Raw genomic sequence first — 24108 nt, forward strand, 5'->3', positions numbered from 1 at the left:
ATGGTGGAAGGATAAATATTGGCCAGGACACCGGAGAGAACTCCCCTGCTCTTCTGCGAAATAGTGCCGTGGGATCTTTCACGTCTACCTGAGGGCAGACAGAGCCTCGGTTTAGCATCTCATCCAAAAGGGGGCACCTCCAACAGTGCAGCGCTCCCTTCTGTACTGCTCTGGGAGTGTCAGCCTACATTATGTACTCAAGTCAAACCCACAACCTTCTGACTCGGATGTGCAACCGACTGAGGCACGGCTGACCTCAGTGAGAGTGGGACTTGTGATTTCATTATTTTCTTTTTACAATAGTTCTTTGACTCCAGGCCCCACTGCTCTGCCCAGCTTCTGTTCTGGCCTTAACTCGATGCCTCTGCTCCCATACCCACGTGCGTTTCCCACGTCCCAGACTTTGCTGCTCCTGCACCCAGCCAGGATACACCGGATGCTGTCCCTCCCGTTTGCCAGCTCACAGGAAGAGTGACCCAGCTCTATTCCTGCTTCAACCGAGGCCGGACTCCCTACTTGGCCAGCAGGAGTGGGTTGTGTGGGAGGTGCTTTGGGCTGGAGGCGAGTGCCAGCACGAGAGACTGAGGCACAGGTAGAACGCCTCTCTAGTAACTAATATCCTGTAAAACATACTGCTTATCTCCGTTTTAACACCCGTCAAGTCCAGTTTTCTGAGTATGAAAATTTTGTTTTGCTTGAGAGAGCACGTACTGTTCGCAGCTGGTTTCTTAATCTCCTATCTGAAATATCCTCCAGCCCTGAGATCTCTGTGCCAATTCTGGCCTCTTGCGTATCCCCGATTTTAATCGCTCCACCACTGGCGGCCGTGCTTGCAGCTGCCAAGGCCCTGAGCTCTGGAATTCCCTCCCTAAACCTCTCTGTCTCTCTTTCCTCCTTTAAACCTACCTCACCTGTCCCAATATCTCGTTATGTGGCTCGGTGTCAAATTTTGTTCGATAACCTTCCTGTGAAGCGCCTTGGGACGTTTTACTGCTGACAAAGTCAACATGGATTTACAAAAGGTAAATCGTGTTTGACTGATCTACTGGAAATTTTTGAGGCTGTAACTGGTAAAATAGATAAGGGAGAACCGGTGGATGTGGTGTATTTGGACTTTCAGAAGGCTTTCGATAAGGTCCCGCATAAGAGATTAGCGTGCAAAATTAAGGCACATGGGATTGGGGGCAAGGTATTGACTTGGATAGAGAACTGGTTGGCGGACAGAAAGCAAAGAGTTGGAATAAACGGGTCGTTTTCCGAGTGGCAGGCAGTGACTAGTGGGGTACCGCAAGGATCGGTCCTAGGACCCCAGCTGTTCACAATATATATTAATGATCTGGACGAGGGAATTGGATGTAGTATCTCCAAATTTGCAGACGACACAAAGCTGGGTGGGCGTGTGTGCTGTGAGGAGGATGTCGTGAAACTCCAGTACGATTTGGACAGGTTGGGTGATTGGGCAGAAACATGGCAAATGCACTATAATGTGGATAAATGTGAGGTTATCCACTTTGGTGGCAAAAACAGGAAGGCAGATTATTATTTGAATGGCAATAGATTGGGAGAAGGGGCAGTGCAACGAGACCTGGGCGTCTTGTGTACCAGTCGCTGAAGGTAAGCATGCAGGTGCAGCAGGCAGTTAAGAAGGCAAATGGTATGTTGGCCTTCATAGCAAGAGGGTTCGAGTACAGGAACAAGGATGTCTTGCTGCAGTTGTACAGGGCCTTGGTGAGACCGCACCTTGAGTATTGTGTGCAGTTTTGGTCGCCTTATCTGAGGAAGGATGTTCTTGCCATGGAAGGAGTGCAGCGAAGATTCACCAGGCTGATACCTAGGATGGCAGGAATGACGTATGAGAAGAGATTGTGTCGATTGGGCTTGTACTCACTGGAGTTTAGAAGATTGAGAGGGGATCTCATCGAAACCTATAAAATTCTGTCAGGCCTCGACAGACTAGATGCAGGAAGGATGTTTCCGATGGCGGGGGAGTCCAGAACTAGGGATCATAGTCTAAGGATAAGGGGTAAGCCATTTAGGACTGAGATGAGGAGAAATTTCTTCACCCAGAGAGTGGTGAACCTGTGGAATTCTCTGCCACAGAGGGCGGTGGAGGCCAGTTCATTAAATATATTCAAGAAGGAGTTGGATATATTTCTTAAGGCTAAAGGGATCAAGGGATATGGGGAGAAGGCAGGGACAGAGTACTGAATTTGGATGATCAGCCATGATCTCATTGAATGGCGGAGCAGGCTCGAGGGGCCGAATGGCCTACTCCTGCTCCTATCTTCTATGTTTCTGTGTTTCTATGTAAAGGCGCTGTATAAAAGCAAGTTGTTGTTCAGTTGAATTCAACAAGAAGTCAATGTGAAGGAAAATCGGGCCTTCTGCCACCGCTGAAAGTGCAAATTCCCCCAACAACTTGTATGAGGACACAGTTGCTATGGTAACCAGCAAAGGGCGAGAGGGGGGGTGAGAGGTGGAGTTTTGAAATAATTGAGGCCCTTCTGCTAAGCATGGTTGCTACGGGTAACCAGCAGGAGATGGGGGGGGGATTATTTTAAACTGAACAGCCTACACACCAAGATTGTCAATCAAGTAAGAACATAAAATGCTGGAAACACTCAGCAAACCAGACAGCATCTGTGGGGAGAGAGAGAGAGAGAGAGAGAGAGAACGGACAAGGTCATGTTTCAGGTACAGACGCTGGAAGGGTTAACTCCGCGGTTCCCTCCACAGATGCTGTGGAGCGTTTCCACCATTTACTGTTCTGGTTTCAGATTTCCTGCAACTGCAGGATTCTGCATTTTACTCAAGACCATTGCGCAGACTGAAATGGAAACCCACAAGATTTCCATACAGAGTGGATGATACCATCCGATTTGTTTAAAACAATTTGTTTTTAAATAGCCACTCAAGTGACTGGAATAGGAACCCACAAAAGGCTCAAGCATAGCGTGAACATAGTGTGAAAATCGGCTCGGCGGATTACTGCTTCCGCTAGCATTTGACCACCATATCCCAATCAGCAAGCTTTTCAAAAGTTACTGGAAGGCAGTAACTAACTGTTCAGCCTTCGTGAGCTGTGCATAAAGTTTAAATCATTCAAAGCAGCATCGCAGGTCAGCAAAGCAATTAAAAATGCTAACAAAGCACTGGGATTTATTTCTAGGGGTATAGAATTCAAAAGTAGTGAATTTATGTTAAACTTGTATAGGACCCTGGTTAGACCACACTTGGAGTACTGTGCACAGTTCTGGTCTCCATACAAATAGAAAGGACATAGACGCACTGGAGAAAATGCCAGAAACGATTTGCGAGGATGGTACCAGGACTGCGAGATTATAGCCATCGGGAAAGACTGAACAAGTTGGGGCTTTTTTCTTTAGAAAATTGAAGACGGTGAGATGACCTGATAAAGGTCATTAAAATTATGAATGGTGGACGTGTACAGGGTAGATGTGGAGAGAATGTTGCCACTTGTGGGAGAATCTAAAACTAGGGGCCATAAATACAGGATAGTTACTCATAAATCCAATGGGGAAATAAGGAGCAATTTCTTTACTCAGAGAGCGGTTAGAATGTGGAACTCGCTACCACAGGAAGTGGTTGAGGGAAACAGCTTAAAAGGAAACTAGACGAGTACATGAGAAAAAAGAGAACAGAAAGATATGCTGAAAGGCTGAGATGAGACGGATAGAAAGGGAGGAGACTCGTGTGGCGTATAGACACCAGCACTGACTAGTTGGGCAGAATGGCCCGTTTTTTGTGCTGCATGTTTTATGTAATTCTATGAAAAATTAACAGTTGATTACATTTCTAGTTGCTGGCACTAATGGATCTTGGTGTGATTTAGGGTTTATCCACCACCGGCGCTTAGAAGGGCCATTTCCTACCTCGGGAGCCCACAGAATTCAAACGGGACAAACCAGTGAACCAGAATCATAAGAGTGACTAGGACCGTGAGTTAACGTTTCAGGTCGATGACCTTTCATCGACGAAGGGTCATCGACCTGAAACGTTAACTCTGTTTCTCTCTCTGCAGATGCTTCCTGACCTGCTGAGTATTTCCAACATTTTCTGTTTTTATTTCAGATTTCCAGCATCCGCAGTAATTTGCTCTTGAATAGGACCACGTTGGCTGGACTTCCAAGGGCTGAAATGCCAGTGTCAGTGCTCCAGGTACCTAACGCGACTCCTCGAACTGCAGTTTAGATCCCCCCCCACCCCCCCCGCCGTAAAATGGCATTCAATCACGGGGAACAAACAATACAGGAAACTTTTTTTTATCCGGCACTGATGGGACCGACGTGGTGCTGGTTCATCAACAATTCCGGATAACCAAAAGCTATAGTAAAAGATACGGAGCTGAGAGCTCCGTATAAAGCAACAAACCCTGTTGCTTAGCAACAGGGTCAGAACAATGGCCACAAGCTCCAAGCGTCTCTGTAGCTTAGCAACAGCTGCAGCCACACCCTTGCACAGCAACAGATGGAGGAAGGCAAGTAATAAAACTTACCTTAACCTACTCCTGAATTTTGCCGGTTATTTAGGTGCCGGTAAATCGAAAGTTTCCTGTATCTAGGAGCCGGAATCGGGCAGCAGTTTAGTCGAGGGGAATGTCCAAGAACGGATGGCTGGGGGTGATTAGGGGGCAATAGTTGGGATCTCATCGAAAGGGTTAAGTTGATGCTTATAAACCACGAGTGTTGAAGTGACTGAAGCCCAGTCTTAGATTATTGATCTGCAATCGGCCGAGCACACTTAAACACAAGGATATGTGTAGAACCATAGAATCATAGCATGGTTACAGCACAGAAGGAGGCCAATCGAACCCGTGCCGGCTCTCTGCAAGAGCACTTCAGCTAGTCCCACTCACCCGCCCTTTTCCCATAGCCCTGCAATTTTTTTTCCTTCAGGTACTTATCCAATTCCCTTTTGAAAGCCATGATTGAGTCTGCCTCCACCACCTTTTCAGGCAGTGCATTCCAGATCCTAACCACTCGCTGCGTAAAGAAGTTTTTCCTCATGTCGCCTTTGGTTCTTCTGCCAATCACCTTAAATCTGTGTCCTCTGGTTCGCGACCCTTCCGCCAATGGGAACCGTTTCTCTCTATCTACTCTGTCTAGACCCCTCATGATTTTGAACACCTCTATCAAATCTCCTCTCAACCTTCTCTGCTCTAAGGAGAACAAGCCCAGTTTCTCCAGTCTAGCCAAGTAACTGAAGTCCCTCATTCCTGGAACCATTCTCGTAAATCTTTTCTGCACCCTCTCTAAGGCCTTCACATCCTTCCTAAAGTGCGGCGCCCAGAATTGGACACAGTACTCCAGTTGAGGCCAAACCAATGTTTTATACAGGTTCAGCAGTTTGTTTTCTGACAGTGATCTTGCCTGTTGTTTCTCGCTGCGAGTTTAATGATTGCAGCGTGACTTTTCTTTCAACTAGTTTTCATCCCTCGAGCTTTCTTCCCTCCTCTCCCAAGAGTGTCAGGGAGTTCTCCCCGGTGTCCTGGTCAATATTTATCCCTCAACCAACGCAACTAAAACAATCCACATTATCTGGTCATTATCACGTTGCTGTTTGTGGGAGCTTGCTGTGCGCAAATTGACTGCCGTGTTTCCTGCATTACAACAGTGACTACACTTCAAAAAGTACTTCATTGGCTGTAGAGACCTTTGCGACGTTCCGAGGTCACGAAAGGCGCTGTCTAAATTCAAGTCTTTCTTCCTTTCATTCCAAACACAAGCTGTCCTTGCTGCTGTTCTGGGCCTGGTCTGGATTTAGTGCTAAGTGCCAGAGGTGAAAGGTCAGTGTCTAACCCTCAGCGTCCCCCATTACTTCACTTCTGATCCCAAAAAGGCTTTCCGACTTGCAACAAATGGAGCAACCAAATCCGCAACTGAAGGCTGGCACAGAGTCCTGTGAATCTCGGCTTACCTTAAAGGCGTATTCCTTTATTGTTTCGATGACATCCTTGAAGAGGATTTTTGAGGTTAAGGTGTAGCCGTGATAAATGACTGGCTCTCCGTCCTTCCCATCCCAGCAGTCCAGCTCCACGCAGCGGCAGCCTTTATTCAGGGCACTGTTGGCAAGAAACCATGGCTCAACTTATCGTAGAATCATACAGCACAGAAGGAGGCCATTTGGCCACTGTGCCTGTGCTGTTTCTTTGAAAGAGCTGTCCAATTAATCCTACCACCACCCCCCCAATCCCCGTTGCTCTTTCCCCACAGCCTTGCAAATTTTTGCTTTTTAAGGCGATATCCACTTCCCTTTTGAAAGTTGTTGTTGAACCTGCTTCCACCGCCCTTTCAGGCAGTAAATTCCAGATCACAACAACTCGCTGCATAAACAAAATTCTCCTCATCTCCCTTCTGGTTCTTTTGCCAATTATCTTAAACCAGTGTCCTGCCAGTGGAAACAGTTTCTTCTTATTTACTTTACCAAATCACCTCTATTAAATGTCCCCTTAACCTTCCCTGCTCTAAGGAGAACAATCCCAGTTTCTCCAGGTAACTGAAGTCCCTCATCCCTGGTACCATTCTAGTAAATCACCTCGGCACTCTCTCTAATGCCTTGACATCCTTCCTAAAGTGCGGTGCCCAGAATTGGACACAATACTCCAGCTGGGGCCTAACCAGTGGTTTAGCATAAAGGTTTAGCATAACTTCCTTGCTTTTGTACTGTATTACCTGTCACCCGAGGGAAGGGGTGGGGGGCACAACACAGAGACACTCTACTCCATCCAACTCCCCGTCCAATCACAGGGACACTCTACTCCATCCAACTCCTCCATCCCTCCAATCAGAGGCACTCTACTCTATATAACTCTCCCTCTCCAATAACAAAGACACTCTACCACGCCCAGTGCCCGTTCTAAGAGACACGGCAATCCCCCTCCAACTTCAAGCTATTTTTCCACATGAGGCTTCAGTACCGGATGTAGGCCTCAATGCTGCTGGGTCCTTCAAGCTGGTCGTTTGTCAGGTAGGTGTTATGAGAGGACGAAATGTAATACTGATTGAGGGGCTTTGTCATGTCTTGATAAAGCTTGTTGTGTTCCTTGTTGAAAATGTCGCCGTCTGGTGACATCAGGTAGCACATAAAACCGTCCTTGGTCATGAGGGACTCGTACTTCGCTAAGGACAAAACAAAAAGCCGTTATTATCATCCGCGTCGTATCCCAGTCCGACTAAGGCTTGAAAGTAGGATTGCCAATCCACCAGGATTGCCCTGGAGTTTCCAGGAATTGAAGGTTAATCTCCAGGACACTGCTGCGAGCAACGCCCAGGAGAAAAATCATCGGGATATTCAAAAAAAAGTGTTTGTTCCATTTTCTTCGAACACTTCTGTTTATTAGTTATAAAAATATTGATACTTGGGTGCTGGGGGGGAATGGCCATTTGACTGAGAGTCAAGAATCATCCAATCGGATAATGAAGACTCTTTTTAGTTTACCAATTGGCTGTGGGAAGGCCGGGCACCGCGTGCACAGACGTGTCGGGCGACTAATGGCGTGTGCGTGGGGGCGGGGCGGTTGGGGGCAGGAGGTCACGTGATGAAACCTCCCGGAGAACATTCAAGCAGAGTATGGCAACCCTACTTCAAAGTGAGGGCCATGGCAGCGCAGTGTCTTACCTTCCTCGTTCAGTTCATATTTTTGAATGAGTTTTGCCGCCTTTTCGCGGGTCGCGCTTTCCCTTTGCTCCTTCCGTAGGAACTCAGTCAGCTTCTCCACGGTCATGACGTAATCCTTGTCACAGTAGGCCTCAAAGATGGTGTTAATCTCTTCCCGCTCCGTCACCAGCTTGTAAAACTCCTCGATCTCTTTGCCGTGGATGGTACCGTCTTTGGACTTGTCGCATTTCTGTGGAATGGAAAGGAGAACTCAGTCTGAACCCAATAAGGCGAAAGAAAACAATGATGAGAAGGAGGCTATTTGGCCCATCGAGTCTGTGTCGGTTCTTTCGAAGAGCAATCCAGTTAGTCCCACTCCCCCGCTCTGTCCCCATAGCCCTGCAATTTTTTATTCAATCACCTTTTGAAGGCTACTATTGAATCTGCGGGAAGCACCACCCTATCAGGCAGTGCACCTTCCAAATCCTAAGCACACGTTGCGTAAAAAAGGTTTGCATCATGTCGCCTCTGGTTCTTTTGCCAATCACCTTAAATCTGTGACCTCTGGTGATCGACCCTTCAGCCATTGGAAACAGTTCTCTTTATTTACTCGATCTAAACCCTTCACGATTTTAAATGGTTTTCAAATGGAGAAACCAAGGCGTAAGGGGACAGGGCCCCATGGACCAGGACAGCTGTTGGGAGCACAATCAACAACCAGAACGAGGGAGAGGGCAAAGTACAAACCTGGTCGCACCTCCAGCACAGACTGATGGGGTAAAAGTCTTTCTCAATGTTGGCACAGTTCCGGTCTCCGTATTATAAAACAGGATATTGAGGAACTGGAGAAGGTTTACAAGGACGGTACCAGAACTGAGAGGTTATGCCTACCAGGAAAGATGAAGAGGCTGGGGCTCTTTTCTCTAGAAAAGAGAAGGCTGAGGGGTGACCCGATCTTTAAGATTATGAAAGGGTAGATGCAGATGAGAAGGTGTTTCCACTTGTGGAGAAGACCAAAACTAGGGGCCATCAATATAAGACAGCCACTAATAAATCCAATAGGGCATTCAGGAGAAACCTCTTTACCCAGAGAGTGGTAAGAATGTGGAACTCGCGTAGTAGTAGTTGCGGCGACTAGCATAGATGCATCTAAGGGGAAGCTAGATAAGTACATGAGGGAGAAAAGAATAGAAGGATATGCTGATAGGGTGAGAGGAGGCTTGTGTGGAACATAAAAACTGGCGTGGACCAATTGGACTGAATGGCATGTTTCTGTGCTGTACATTCCATGCAATTAAGGTTAAATGATATTTGAAATCTATTTGGACAGTCTCAAAATGCAGCGTAAAATGGCTCCTAATTTGGGACAGCTTGCAAAATGTCACTCAGTGGTCGCTTTCTCTGAGGTTGTGGCAAAGTAGAGGGAAGCTTTCCTCCCTGTGAGAAGGCTAATGCTGACCTCAACTAGCTGACAAAATGGAATTTTAGGTACAAGATCCAATCTCTATTTACTGGCCTTCTAGGTTAAGAGGAGGAAGAGGAAAATCAGTCAGCTTCCCGCCGCTGGTTCCTTACCAGGGACCACTAGTGGAAAACCTGTGGGGGCAGGATTGGGGTTGGCAGTGATGCTCACTGTGGAGGAATAACTGAGCTCGAATATGAGGAATGTAGTTGGGTGCGGTACCAGAGGGCTGCTCGTGCCTCATGGGTGCGGTACCAGAGGGCCGCTCGTGCCTCATGGGTGCGGTACCAGAGGGCCGCTCGTGCCTCATGGGTGCGGTACCAGAGGGCCGCTCGTGCCTCATGATGCGGTACCAGAGGGCTGCTGGTGCCTCATGGGTGCGGTACCAGAGGGCTGCTAGTGCCACATGGGTGCAGTACCAGAGGGCTGCTGGTGCCTCATGGATGCGGTACCAGAGGGCCGCTCGTGCCTCATGGGTGCGGTACCAGAGGGCAGGTGGTGCCTCATGGGTGCGGTACCAGAGGGCCGCTCGTGCCTCATGGGTGCGGTACCAGAGGGCCGCTCGTGCCTCATGGGTGCGGTACCAGAGGGCCGCTCGTGCCTCATGATGCGGTACCAGAGGGCCGCTCATGCCTCATGGGTGCGGTACCAGAGGGCCGCTCGTGCCTCATGGGTGCGGTACCAGAGGGCTGCTGGTGCCTCATGGGTGCAGTACCAGAGGGCTGCTAGTGCCACATGGGTGCGGTACCAGAGGGCCGCTGGTGCCACATGGGTGCGGTACCAGAGGGCCGCTGGTGCCACATGGGTGCGGTACCAGAGGGCCGCTCGTGCTTCATGGGTGCGGTACCAGAGGGCCGCTGGTGCCACATGGGTGCGGTACCAGAGGGCCGCTGGTGCCACATGGGTGCGGTACCAGAGGGCTGCTGGTGCCACATGGGTGCGGTACCAGAGGGCAGGTGGTGCCTCATGGGTGCGGTACCAGAGGGCTGCTGGTGCCTCATGGGTGCAGTACCAGAGGGCTGCTAGTGCCACATGGGTGCGGTACCAGAGGGCCGCTGGTGCCACATGGGTGCGGTACCAGAGGGCCGCTGGTGCCACATGGGTGCGGTACCAGAGGGCCGCTCGTGCTTCATGGGTGCGGTACCAGAGGGCCGCTGGTGCCACATGGGTGCGGTACCAGAGGGCCGCTGGTGCCACATGGGTGCGGTACCAGAGGGCTGCTGGTGCCACATGGGTGCGGTACCAGAGGGCAGGTGGTGCCTCATGGGTGCGGTACCAGAGGGCTGCTGGTGCCACATGGGTGCGGTACCAGAGGGCAGGTGGTGCCTCATGGGTGCGGTACCAGAGGGCTGCTGGTGCCTCATGGATGCGGTACCAGAGGGCAGGTGGTGCCACATGGGTGCGGTACCAGAGGGCTGCTGGTGCCACATGGGTGCGGTACCAGAGGGCAGGTGGTGCCACATGGATGCGGTACCAGAGGGCAGGTGGTGCCACATGGGTGCGGTACCAGAGGGCTGCTGGTGCCACATGGGTGTGGTACCAGAGGGCAGGTGGTGCCACATGGGTGCGGTACCAGAGGACAGGTAGTGCCACACAGCCACACCCTAGAGAAAGCCAGTGCCCCCAGGGGAGGGAAACTTGAGAAAGAAATCGCACACTTTTAACACTGTACCTGGAACAGGTCCCTCGCATACAAATCATCCACCTCAATGTTAATCATGTGCAGAAATTGCTTCACTTCATCCAAAGTCATTTGATTGTCTTTGTTGACATCGGCCTTTTGGAGATAAATGTGGAACCATCTACAGGGTGATGCAAGGAAACAACTCAAACAGACAGGGCAACAGGGCTGTAGCAACCCCTCCCAAACCCCGAACTAAAACACTCGAGGCTTTAAACTCATCATTAGATACTACCAGCCCCTCGTTCACACTGCCAGCCTCTCGTTAATACTACCAGTTAGTTACGACAAGCTCATTAACTACTACCAACTGATCATTAGCTACTACCAGCCCTTTACTAGTTACTATCCACTCATAGTTAGCTACTACTGAGTGTCTTCATGGTTCAGTCAATACGCCACCTTGCGGGAGAAGGATCAAAAAGGTTTTGTTGCAGACTATTAGTGATTTTCACCGCCAAATTTAAGCCACTTTTCAGATGATTACAGGTCTGGCTTGATCTTGTCGGAGAGAACCAACTGTGTACGAATGAGACACCCTTTGAAACAAGTGTCACCCTCTACATTCAGCATCTCCGCAGAGTGTACATACACATTGTGTGGTGGGACGAGCCAGACAGTAGAGGGAGCCACTAGGGCACATAATGCATTCACATCACTACTGCCGATCGGATTGGCATCTGGCTATGATACCTTTGTGAATTCTGGCTCTGAAACAAACCATTTATTTCATTTAATTATTTTCAAAGCTTTGCACTACAGTGGTAGGATCATACGACGACAAAAACATCATCACCAAAAGATTACAACAACTTGCCTTCAACGTAGGTAAGAGTCCCAAGACGCTTCACAGGAGTGTTATCAGTGTGTACCATCTACAAGATGCACTGCAGTAACTCGCCAAGGCTTCTTCGGCAGCACCTGCCAAACCCGCAACCTCTACCACCTAGCAGGCACATGGGAACACCACCACCTCCAAGTTCACTCCAAGTCACACAACATCCTGACTTGGAAATATATTGGCCGCTCCTTCATCGTCGCTGGGTCAAAATCCTGGAACTCCCCTCCTAACAGCACTGTGGGAGCACCTTCACCACACGGACTGCAGCGGTTCAAGATGGTAGCTCACCACCACCTTCTCAAAGGCAATTAGGGATGGGCAATAAATGCCGGCCTCGTCAGTGACACCCACATCCCAGGAACGAATAATAAAAAATGCTGGAGGAGATTACAGAGATAGGGAGGGGTGAAGCCATGAAGGGATTTGAACACAAGTATGAGAATCATAAAATCGAGGCATTGATAGGCCGAGAGCCAATGTAGGTCAACGAGCACAGTGGTGATGGGTGAACGGGACTTGGTGCGAGTTAGGAAACGCGGCAGCCAACCCGCGCAGAACAAGGTCCCACAAATAGCAATGCGATAATGACCAGATAATCTGTTTTATTGATGTTGGATGAGGGATAAATATTGGCCAGGACAGTGGGGAGAACTCCCCTGATCTTTGAAATAGTGCTGTGGGATATTTTTTTCCCTCTGGGGGTGTCAGCCTGGAGCGGGACTTCAACCCACGACCCTCTGGCTCAGAGGCAGGTAGTGCTACCCACTGAGCCCTGGCTGACAGCCAAGAACGAGCCCATGAATAGTGGCCTTGTGTGACGCAACCCTGCCTCAGGAAGCCGGGAGGCCAGGGCCGGCTTCCTGTGATCTGTTCCCATGGCCATTATCTCGCCTCCCTCCAGCCCCCACGCACCAGTATCAGGTGTCGCGGCCTCGCTGTCTCCATGTTCAGGACAGCAGACATGGGAAGAAAGAAAAGGCTGTGAGCAGAAGTTGGCAGCGATCCCAGGGTCCATTGTTCCGAGAGTGCGAGGCAGCAGTATCTGGTCACCGCTTATACACAGCTGTTACAATGAAGCCGGATTCTACTCAGCTACTGATTTTTAAACACGCACCATGGTGCGATGCTACAAGTTACCAGCGGGATTTTTTTTTAAATTCATTCTTGGGGTGTGGGCATCGCAGGCAAAGCCAACATTTATTGCCCGTCCCTGGTCGGTAGCACTCTCGCCTCGGAATCAAAGTTGTGGGTACAAGCCCCACTCCATGGACTCAAAGACAAAATTCAGGCCGACAATCGAGTGCAGTACTGAGGGAGTGCTGCACTGTCGGAGGTGCCGTCTTTCAGATGAGATGTTAAACCGAGGCCCCGTCTGCCCTCTCAGGTGGACGGAAAAGATCCCATGGCATTATTTTGAAGAAGAGCAGGGGAGTTCTCCTCGGTGTCCTGGGGCCAATATTTATCCCTCAACCAAAATCACGAAAACAGATTATCTGATCATTATCACCTTGCTATTTGTGGGATCTTGCTGTGGACAAATTAGCTGCCAAGTTTCCTACATTACAACAGTGACTACACTTCAAAAAGTACTTCATTGGCTGTAAAGCACTTTGGGACGTCCGGTGGTCGTGAAAGCCGCTATGGAAATGCAAGTCTTGGGATGTGGGCATTGCTGGCAAGGACGGCATTTATTGCCCATCCCTAATTGCCTTTGAAAAGGTGGTGGTGAGCTGCCTTCTTCTTGAACCGCTGCAGCCCGTGTGGTGAAGGTACTCCCACAGTGCTGTTAGGGAGGGAGTTCCAGGATTTTGACCCAGCGACGATGAAGGAACGGCCAATATACTTCCAAGTTGGGCTGGTGTGTGACTTGGCGGGGAACGTGGAGGTGCTGGTGTTCCCATGCGTCTGCTGCCCTTGACCTTCCAGGTGGTAAAGGTCGCGGGTTTGAGAGTTGCTGTCGAAGAAGCCTTGGCGAGTTGCTGCAGTGCAGCCTGCGGATGGTACACACTGCAGCCATGGTACGCCGGTGGTGGAGGGGGCTGGATGTTTAAGGCTAGCAGATGAGGGGCCGATCAAGCAGCACTTTAACTTTTCCCCGCACCCCCCCGCCTGGTGCACGCGAGACCCTCAGTAAAGGATACTGGTCCAGCCGTTCTCTCTTGTTCATGGTGGAGTCTCTCTTCTTGAGCTTATTGAGGCCCTCGATCCAGTGCTTGGCTTCCTTTTCGTCACTGGCGATGAGGTCAAGGTTCTTCCTCCTGCCCTTGAAGACGATGGTGAAGCAGCGGTCGGCAGGGATTTCCATGGCGAACCTCTGCATGCCCTCGGACTGGTGGCCGGGCCGCACCTCCTGGATGTCATCGATTGAGACTGTGGGAGAACAGCGACAAAGAGATCAGGTCAGAGAGAAGGCGGAACCTCATCTGCAGCAACAAGCTGGACAAAAGAAAAACCAAATCCCGTCGCAGAGCTGAGCTCAAAGGGAGATTCAGTATTGCAGCACCATCTCTGATGGGGCTCCCCTTGAGCGTGGGAGAGTGGGATTGGGAGGTTTACAGCAGGTGCTTTTTAGCTTTCGGACGAGACGTTAAACCGAGGCCCTCTCTGCCTGGATGTAAATGATCCCATGGCACCATTCCAAGTAGAGTAGGGAGCTCCCTTGGCTAATATTTAATCCTCAACCACCACCAAAAACAGATCAACTGCTCATTGATCTCATTTTGCTACTCGTGCACAACTGGAAACCGCTTTTGCCTACAAAACCACAGTGACTACACGTCCAAAGAAATGAATTGGCTGCAAAGCACTTTGGGTTCATCTTCGGCCGTGTCAGCCGTGGCTCAGTGGGTAGCACTCTCGCTTCGGAGTCAGAAGGTTGTGGGTTCAAGCCCCACTCCAGGGACTTGAGCACAAAAATTTAGGCTGACACTCCAGTGCAGTGCTGAGGGAGTGCTGCACTGTCGGAGGCGCCGTCTTTGGGATGAGATGGTAAACCAAGGCCCCGTCTGCTCTCTCAGGTGGACATAAAAGATCCCAGGATACTATAGTTGGAAGAAGAATAGGGGAGATATTCCCGGTGTTCTGGCTAGTATTTATCCCTCAATCAACATCACTAAAAACAAATTATCTGGTCATTATCTCATTGCCGTTTGTGGGAGCTTGCTGTGCGCAATTGGCTGCCGCATTTCCTACATTACAACTTCAAAAAGTACTTCATTGGCTGTAAAGCGCTTTGGGGCATCCTGAGGGTGTGAAAGGAGCTATTTAAAGGCAAGTCTTTCTTGGATGAGAAAGGTGCTATATAAATGAAAGTTCGTCTTAAGCCCGCGCCCCCCCACCAACACAGACAGCCTATGAATAGAGATAGAGCAAGTTTTTAAAAAATAAAAAAACGTTTCTCCTTATTTACTCTTATCAAAACCCTTCATGATTGTGAACACCTCCATCAAAGCGTCAACGAGAAAGAGACAGAGATATACTGAGACTGAGAAAGACATGCTAAAAATTGTGAGCTCCAATTCAACTAATGCTGCCATTGTTATAACTCATATGAAATATAACACTTGTCTTAATTACCTTGTTCTATTCTAATTGAATCGTGGTCATGGTGGGGCCGTAGGGGTACGGGGGATAAAACGATAAGGATTCGCTCCTGATCGACAAGCCCTCCAGCAGCCTTCTGTCAGGCTGTTCTGGCTGTGGTTCAAAGATGTATCACAAATCAAACAGCGACGGGGCTATCAGGGGCAGCCAGATTTCCTGGCTCCCTCCGAGCTTTCTAAAGCAGGGCACACACACGCAGATAGGGAACCGGCCCCTCACTTCAGTGGAGCGGGAGACAGTCTGCTTAGAAATGTTCAGAGCCTTCTAGCCGCCGCATGGAAACTGATGCGTCCATAAAATCCCCGATTCCCATTTCCCCCGTTGCGGGATTGGCGGAATAAGATCCCCCCTGTGCGCTGGTTAGCTGCAGCCTCGGACCCCGTCCAGTTTCCAGGGCCAAAGTGGGCGCCTGCGCTGTGCGAGGCCCACTTCGGGTTTTCCAACCCTCCAGGATTGTCCCGGAGTCTCCAGGAATTAAAGCTAAATCTCCCGGACACAGCTGCGAGCAAAAGCCGGGAGAAAAAAATCATAGGGCCGTTTTTTTTTCATTTTCTTTGTACACTTCTGTTGAGAAATTATAAGAATATTGGAGTTGGGCGGGGCGTGGGTGGAATTAGCTGTTTTGAGTCACTGGATAACAAGCAAGGGCTCCGGGTATCCTTTCCCCATTCCGAACACAGGGATACAGTAATTCACATTCTCCTACACAACTATGAAAAAAAACAACTTACAATTATATAGCTCCTTTCACGACCTCAGGACATCCACCCCAAAGTGCTTTACAGCTAATTAAGTACTTTTGGAGTGTAGTCACTGTTGTAATGTACAACCGCTGTACATGGCCTTCTTTGATCTCACAAAGGCCTTCGACACTGTCAACCGTGAGGGATTATGGAGTGTCCTCCTCAAATTCGGCTGCCCTCAAAAGTTGGTCACCATCCTCCGCCTGCTCCACGACGACATGCAAGCCGTGATCCTGACCAATGGTTCCACCACAGACCCAATTCACATACGGACCGGGGTCATCGCACCAACGCTCTTCTCCATCTTCCGTGCTGCAATGCTCCATCTCACTCTCAGTAAGCTCCTCGCTGGAGTGGAGCTAATTTACAGAACAAACAGGAAACTGTTCAACCTCCGTCGCCTCCAGTCCAGATCCAAGGTCGTCCCATCCTCTGTCATCAAATTACAGTATGCAGACGACGCTTGCGTCTGCGCTCACTCGGAGGTCGAACTCCAAACCATCGTCAACACCTTCACCGAAGCGTACGAGAACATGGGCCTTACATTAAACATCCATAAGACAAAGGTCCTCTACCAACCTGCCCCCTCCACACAATACTGCCCTCCAATTATCAAAATCCACGACAAGGCCTTGGACAACGTGGACCACTTTCCATACTTTGGGAGCCTACTGTCAACAAGGGCAGACGTCAACGACGAAGTCCAACACTGCCTTCAGTCGCCTGAGGAAGAGAGTGTTTGAAGACCAGGATCTGAAACCCGGCACTAAGCTCATGGTCTACAGAGCAGCAGTGATACCCGCCCTGCTGTATGCCTCAGAGACATGGACCATATACAGCAGGCATCTCAAAGCACTGGAGAGGTATCACCAACGCTGCCTCCGCAAGATCCTCCAAATCCATTGGCAGGATAGGTGCACCAACGTCAGTGTTCTTGCTCAGGCCAACATCCCCAGCATCGAAGCTTTGACCACGCTCAATCAGCTCCGATGGATGGGTCACATTGTCCGCATGCCCGATACGAGACTCCCAAAACAAGCACTCTACTCGGAGCTCCGGCACGGCAAGAGAGCCCCAGGTGGGCAGAGGAAATGCTTCAAGGACACCCTCAACGCCTCCTTGAAAAAGTGTAACATCCCCACTGACACCTGGGAATCCCTGGCCCAAGACCGCACAAAGTGGAGGAGAAGCATCCGAGAAGGCGCCGAACACCTCGAGTCTCTTCGCCGGGAGCAAGCGGAAGCCAAGCGCAGGCAGCGCAAGGAGCTCACGTCAACCTAAGCACCCCACCCACCCGCCCCTTCAACCACCGTCTGCCCCACCTGTGACAGAGACTGTAGGTCCCGCATTGGACTCATCAGTCACCCAAGAACTCATTTGTAATGTGGAAGCAAGTCATCCTCGGTTCCGAGGGACTGCCTAAGAAGAAGAAGAAGAAGAATGTAGGAAACGCAACAGCCAACTTGCGCACAGCAAGCTCCCACAAACAGCAATGTGATAATGAACAGATAATCTGTTTTAGTGATCTTGGTTGAGAGATAAATATTGGCCGGGACACTGGGGAGAACTCCCCTGCTCTTCTTCAAATAGTGGCCGTGGGATCTTTAATATCCACCCGAGAGGGGCAGACGGGTCAACCGAAAGGCGGCACCTCCGACAGTGCAGCGCTCCCTCAGTACTGCACTGGGGAGCGTCAGCCCGGTTTTGGTGCTCAAGTGTCAGGAGCGAGACAGCAAACCCAGGACCGTCTGACTGATGCAGCAGTCAGCGGGCAACTGGTTAAATCTGTGTCGTCGATCTCATCTGCATGAGCGCCGCAGGGTGGGAGCGGGAAACGGAACCTGGGATCCCTCGCGGCATTTTAAAAGACGGCCGCCGCCTCCCAGTCCCAGATGGAACAGAACATCTCCTGAAAACACAAGGGCGGCTCAGGCAGCGTGAAGAGCCTCCAAGAACAGGAAGTGCTGGCCAGAGGTTCCACCACGGCCAAACAGAACTTTCCCTGCAGGAAATGGATAAAGGAGACAAGAGATAAATAGGGGGCCGTTCCCTAGTTGCAGAGCAATGCCGTTTAAAAAGAAATCACCCTCTTGAAATACAGCAAGCTCTTCCCACCAACACCTCCCCACCACCCCCTCTCTCCGCCCAGCGCCTTGTCCATTGCCACGACTCTTCACGTGTGAGAGTGTGGTCAGCCTATTGGACTGTGGAAGGCAGCATATGGAAACCCTTCCCTGACCTCTTCCTTATGTGCATTTTTTTTTAAACCTGGGGCTGCTGTTGTGATTGGGAGAGGTCACCCTGGCTGGATTTTCCCCACCCCCCCACATACCAACCCCCTAGCACAGGAGGGGAGGGGAGGGAGGACGCCCCCCCCCAACCAAGTCCATTTCCGGAACCCTGATACGCAGCAGCCAATTAGCGCACAGAAAGCTCCCACAAACAGCAATGTGATAATGACCAGGTAATCTGGGTTTTTTTTTGTGACGTTGGCCAGGACGCCAGGAATAACTACCCTGCTCTTCTCCAAAATAGTGTCGTGATATCTTTTACATCCACCTAAGAGAGCAGACGGGACATCGGTTTAATGTCTCATCTGAAAGACGGAGGAAAAAACAAGTCAGCTGGGAAGGCAGAGCAAATATGTGAAGGCAAAAGGGAATATGGCAAGGCTGGAAGGCATTTATTTTAATGCAAGGAGTCTTGCAAATAAGGTGGATGAACTGAAGTTGTTGTTGAACACATGGGAGTACGATATTGTTGCTATCACGGAGACATGGTTGAGGGAGGGTCAGGACTGGCAGCTCAATATTCCGGGGTATAGAATCTTCAGGCGAGACAGAGGGGGGTGTAAAAGGGGAGGGGGTGTTGCAATATTAATTAAGGCGTCAATTACTGCTGTAAGGAGGGATGATATATTAGCGGGTTCCTCTAATGAGGCCATATGGGTAGAACTTAAAAACAAAAAGGGGGCAAGCACTTTGCTGGGAGTGTACTATAGGCCCCCAAACAGTCAGGGGGAGATAGAGGAACAGATATGTAGGCAAATCTCAGAGAAGTGCGAAAATAATAGGGTAATAATAGTGGGGGATTTCAACTTCCCCAATATTAATTGGGATAGTCAGAGTGTGAAAGGCTTAGAGGGTGCAGAATTCTTAAAGTGCATCCAGGAGAGCTTTTTGAGCCAGCGTGTAGAAAGTCCTACAAGAGAGGGGGCGGTACTGGACCTAATTCTAGGGAATGTAGCCGGGCAAGTGGTGGAAGTGTCAGTAGGAGAGCATTTTGGCGACAGTGACCATAATTCGGTGAGATTTAAGGTGGTCATGGAAAAAGACAAAGACGGCCCGGAAATAAGGGTTCTAAATTGGGGGAAGGCCGATTTTAATATGATAAGGCAGGATCTGGCCAAAGTGGACTGGGAGCAGCTACTTATAGGAAAATCCACATCAAAGCAGTGGGAGACTTTCAGAAGGGAAATAGAGAGAGTACAATGCCAACATGTTCCCGTAAAGGTCAAGGGTGGTACCAACAAGCAAAGGGAACCTTGGGTGACAAGGGATATACAAAAATGCATTAGGAAAAAAAGGGGGGCTTTTGGCAGTACAAAAGACTAAAGACGGAGGAAGCCCTAGAGGAGTATAAAAAGTGCAGGGGCATACTTAAAAAAGAAATTAGGAGAGCGAGGAGGGGCCATGAAATAACACTGGCGAGCAAAATAAAGGAAAATCCTAAGATGTTTTATAAGTATATTAAGGGCAAGAGGATAACCAGGGAAAGGGTAGGGCCCATTAGGGACCAAAGTGGCAATCTGTGTGTAGAGCCAGATGATGTAGGCGGGGTTTTAAATGAATTTTTTGCATCTGTGTTCACTATGGAGGAAGACGATGTAGACATAGAAATCGGGCAAGGGGACTGTGATATACTTGAACATATTAGCATCGAGAGGGAGGAGGTACTAGCGGTTTTAGCAGGCCAAAAAGTGGATAAATCCCCAGGCCCGGACGAGATGTATCCCAGGCTGCTGTGTGAGGCAAAGGAGGAGATTGCAGGGGCTCTGACACAAATTTTCAGAACCTCTCTGGCCACAGGGGATGTACCAGAGGACTGGAGAACAGCTAACGTAGTACCATTATTCAAGAAGGGTAGCAGGGATAAACCAGGGAATTACAGGCCAGTGAGCCTAACATCTGTGGTAGGGAAATTATTGGAAAAAATTCTGAGGGACAAAATTAGTCTCCACTTGGAGAGGCAAGGATTAATCGGGGATAGTCAGCATGGCTTTGTCAAGGGTAAATCATGTCTGACCAATCTGATTGAATTTTTCGAGGGGGTGACTAGGTGTGTGGATGAGGGAAATGCTGTGGATGTGGTTATACATGGACTTCAGTAAGGCTTTTGACAAAGTCCCGCATAGGAGACTGGTCAAGAAGGTAAGAGCTCATGGGATCCAGGGTGCCTTGGCACGTTGGATCCTAAACTGGCTGAGTGGCAGGAGGCAGAGGGTGATGGTCGAAGGTTGCTTTTGTGACTGGAAGCCTGTGTCCAGTGGGGTACCTCAGGGATCGGTGCTGGGTCCCTTGCTGTTTGTGATCTACATAAATGATTTGGATGAGAATGTAAAAGGTATGATCAGTAAGTTCGCAGATGACACGAAAATTGGTGGGGTGGTCAATTGCGAGGAGGAAAGCCTCAGGCTACAGGACGATATAAACGGGTTGGTCAGATGGGCGGAAAAGTGGCAAATGGAATTTAACCCTGAAAAGTGCGAGGTGATGCATTTTGGACAGACAAATAAGGCAAGGGAATACACAATGAGTGGTAGGACCCTAGGAAGTACAGAGGGTCAGAGGGACCTTGGTGTACATGTACATAGATCCCTGAAGGCAGCGGATCAGGTAGATAAGGTGGTTAAAAAGGCATATGGGATACTTGCCTTCATTAGCCGAGGCATAGAATATAAGAGCAGGGAGGTTATGATGGAGCTGTACAAAACGCTGGTAAGGCCACAGCTGGAGTACTGTGTGCAGTTCTGGTCGCCTCACTATAGGAAGGATGTGATTGCTTTGGAGAGGGTGCAGAGAAGATTCACCAGGATGTTACCTGGGATGGAGCGCCTCAGCTATGAAGAAAGACTAAACAGGCTGGGCTTGTTTTCCTTGGAGCAAAGAAGGCTGAGGGGGGACCTGATTGAGGTGTACAAAATGATGAGGGGCATAGATAGGGTAGATAAAGAGGAACTTTTCCCCTTAGTAGGGGGGTCAATAACAAGGGGGCGTAAATTCAAGGTAAGGGGCAGGAGGTTTAGAGGGGATTTGAGGAGGAACTTTTTCACCCAGAGGGTGGTTGGAGTCTGGAACTCACTACCTGAAAGGGTGGTAGAGGCAGGAACCCTCGCAACATTCAAGAAGCATTTGGATGAGCACTTGAAATGCCATTGCATACAAGGCTATGGACCAAATGCTGGAAAATGGGATTAGATTAGACAGGGCTTGATGGACGGCGCAGACCCGATGGGCCGAAGGGCCTCTTTCTGTGCTGTATAACTCTATGACTCCTCCGACAGTGCAGCACTCCCTCAGCACTGCACTGGAGGGTCAGCCTGGATTTTTGTGCTGACGTTTCGGGAGTGGGACGAGAACCCACACCCTCTGACTCAGAGGTGAGAGTGCTACCACTGAGCCACTGGCTCTCCCTCCCTCCCTAGCTCATGGTGGCACTCCTCCACCCCAACGAGAACGCTGGAGCCAGGCACCACAATTAATGTTCATTGCTGGGTTTCCAGTACTCGGTCAGCAGTAAGGATTGTTACTGATCCCGCCCGATGATGCCGCGTGCTATAAATGAGAATTCAGGATCTCGCAAAACTACCTGTAAGATAGGCCGGGCTAATAGTTATCCCTCAACCAACATCAGTAAAAAAAAAATCTGGTCATTTATCCCATTGCTGTTTGAGGGAGCTTGCTGTGTACAAATTGGCTGCTGCGTTTCCTACATTACAACAGTGACTACACTTCAAAAAGTACTTCATTGACTGTAAAGGGCGCTGGATCATAGAATCTTACAGCACAGGAGGCCGCCATTTGGCTCACAATTCCTGTGCCGGCTCTTTGAAAGAGCTGTCCAATGAGTCCCACTCCCCCCTGCTCTTTCCCTATATAAATGCAAGCTCCTTCATTTATGTGCTTTATACGGCCAAAGAAACTTGCCAGTAAGGTCCTGAGGTGAGTTCACGCTGCCTGCAACACTGATAAGACAGGGTTTACTGCATTGAGCAGTCGCCTCGCCCTGCTGGATCCTGTTCTGACACATCCCCATGTTTATGAATCCCTGCAGCTGAGCGAGTCTGTGCCAGGGGTGTGAGCATTGTGGGGGGGGCGGTGCAGTGCACGTGTACCAGGGTCCGCGAGCCTGCTGCTGCACGCTGCCTTTTTTCAATGTTCACGGAGCGGAAGGGGCAAGATTTCTGGGCTCACCGGTGCCTGGAAAACTGGTTCTGCTCGGTGACTTGAGGCCAAATGAATATTTCTTTTCAAGGCTTGTCTCGATGAGATTCCGAGCTTCCCTCAAAGGCCTCCGGCAGGCAAGTACACCCAGCCAAACATGTCCAAACGTCCCAGCCTCGATCCGCGCTGGCTTGGTCGATCTCAGGAGTAATTGGGCAGGCAGCCCAAATTGCGCACAGCAAGATCCCACAAACAGCAATGTGACAATGACCAGATAATCTGGTTTTTTTTTAAAGTGATGTTGGCTGAGGGATTAATATTGGCCCAGGACACTGGGGAGAACTTCCCCCTGCTCTTCTTCTGAAATAGTGGCCGTGGGATCTTCCGTACCTATCCGAGAGGGCAGACGGGGCCTCGGTTTAACGTCTCGGCCGAAAGGCACCACCTCCCGACAGTGCAGCGCTCCCTCGGTACCGCACCGGAGTGTCAGTTTAGATTTTGTGCTCAAGTCTCTGGAGCGGGACTCGAACCCACGACCTGCTGCCTCAGAGGCGAGAGTGCTGCCCACTGAGTTAAGGCTGACACACAACTCGGAAAAGCGCCTTAGAAACACTGCAATCTTCTCAGGCTGCTCGCATGTGGAACACAGAAACACAGCCGGCACGCCAATTACACGCACTGCCCCCCCACCCCACCATCAAAAACCCAGACAACATCCCACACTCGATCTCTACTCTCCCCATTCCTTACACGCCCAGCTTAGCCCCGACAAAGTCCTGCGTGTTAGAATAACCTCAGCTATTTGCTCAGTTTTTACGCTCTTCAATTCCAGCTGTGCCTGCCCCTTTAAATTCACTGCCTGCCTTCCTCTGGTTCGGGATTCCTTGAATTCCAGTGTGATTGCTGGATAAACGTACCATTTCTTCCACTCCCGTCATGCCCCTGGCATGTGCCTGCCAAGCACACAAGCCAACTCTTTATTTGTTGAATGAATTTCGGCCCCATAGGATTTGTTCCTCTGAGTTGATACGAATGTACGAGAAAATCCAGAAGGAAAAAAACCCATCCAGCCTGGCCCTACACAGTCCTCATGCCCTATGCTTCACCATTAAGCCTGGGTCCACGCAATCTCCTGGGAGTGGCAGGAAAACAGATAAAAACCCACGGCCGATTGTTGCGGGGGGGGGAAATGGGGAGAAAAAAGCTGAAAAATTCCTCTCTAACCACCCCCCAACCACCCCAAGGCGATCAAAACTAGTCCAGGAGACCATATTGACCATGACTTGGTACCCACCGTACCTTAGTGCCCCTTTAAATTCTCCGCTTGCCTTCCTTTGGCTTGGGATTCCAGTGATGTCCTCCTGGCTTTACATTGCTGTGCACACACACTCGTCACTTCCAACACCAGACCTCTCTCACTCCTTGCCCCCTCCATTACACCACCAAAAACGCTCCCACCTCTGGAATTCTCTACTCGGTTCCCTCTGCCCAACTTTCAAAACCCTGCTCTTGTCCTGCTGGATCCTGAGCTCAGCTTCCTCCCCACACGTCCAAATCTCTTTCTTCCACCTCCGCCCCATCTCCCCATGTGTGGCTGAAACCCTAGTCCGTGCTTTAAATCACCTCAGGACTTGACTTCGCCGGTGCCTTGCTATCTGGCCCCCTCACAGCAACCTTCCGCGAGCTTCGACCCATCCACCACGCAGCAGCCTGGGTCA

The 24108-nt window shown here is 50.0% G+C and overlaps 1 protein-coding gene across 3 annotated transcripts in view; it reads right to left on the reverse strand.

Moving 5' to 3' along the window:
* Positions 1-24108, reverse strand: part of plcd1a (phospholipase C, delta 1a) — a 181625-nt gene that overhangs the window by 58486 nt on the left and 99031 nt on the right. For all 3 annotated transcript variants that reach the window (XM_085987393.1, XM_085987394.1, XM_085987392.1), the window contains 5 exons: positions 13743-13971; positions 10752-10881; positions 7639-7867; positions 6938-7139; positions 5938-6082 (listed from right to left, as the gene is read on the reverse strand). In XM_085987393.1, the coding sequence (XP_085843519.1) occupies positions 5938-6082; positions 6938-7139; positions 7639-7867; positions 10752-10881; positions 13743-13971 (935 nt within the window). The remainder of the gene's footprint in view (positions 1-5937; positions 6083-6937; positions 7140-7638; positions 7868-10751; positions 10882-13742; positions 13972-24108) is intronic.

The sequence above is a fragment of the Somniosus microcephalus genome, chromosome 5 (assembly GCF_052327205.1).
Source record: "Somniosus microcephalus isolate GS21.2 chromosome 5, FLI_Smic_1.0, whole genome shotgun sequence".
Classification (NCBI taxonomy): domain Eukaryota; kingdom Metazoa; phylum Chordata; class Chondrichthyes; order Squaliformes; family Somniosidae; genus Somniosus; species Somniosus microcephalus.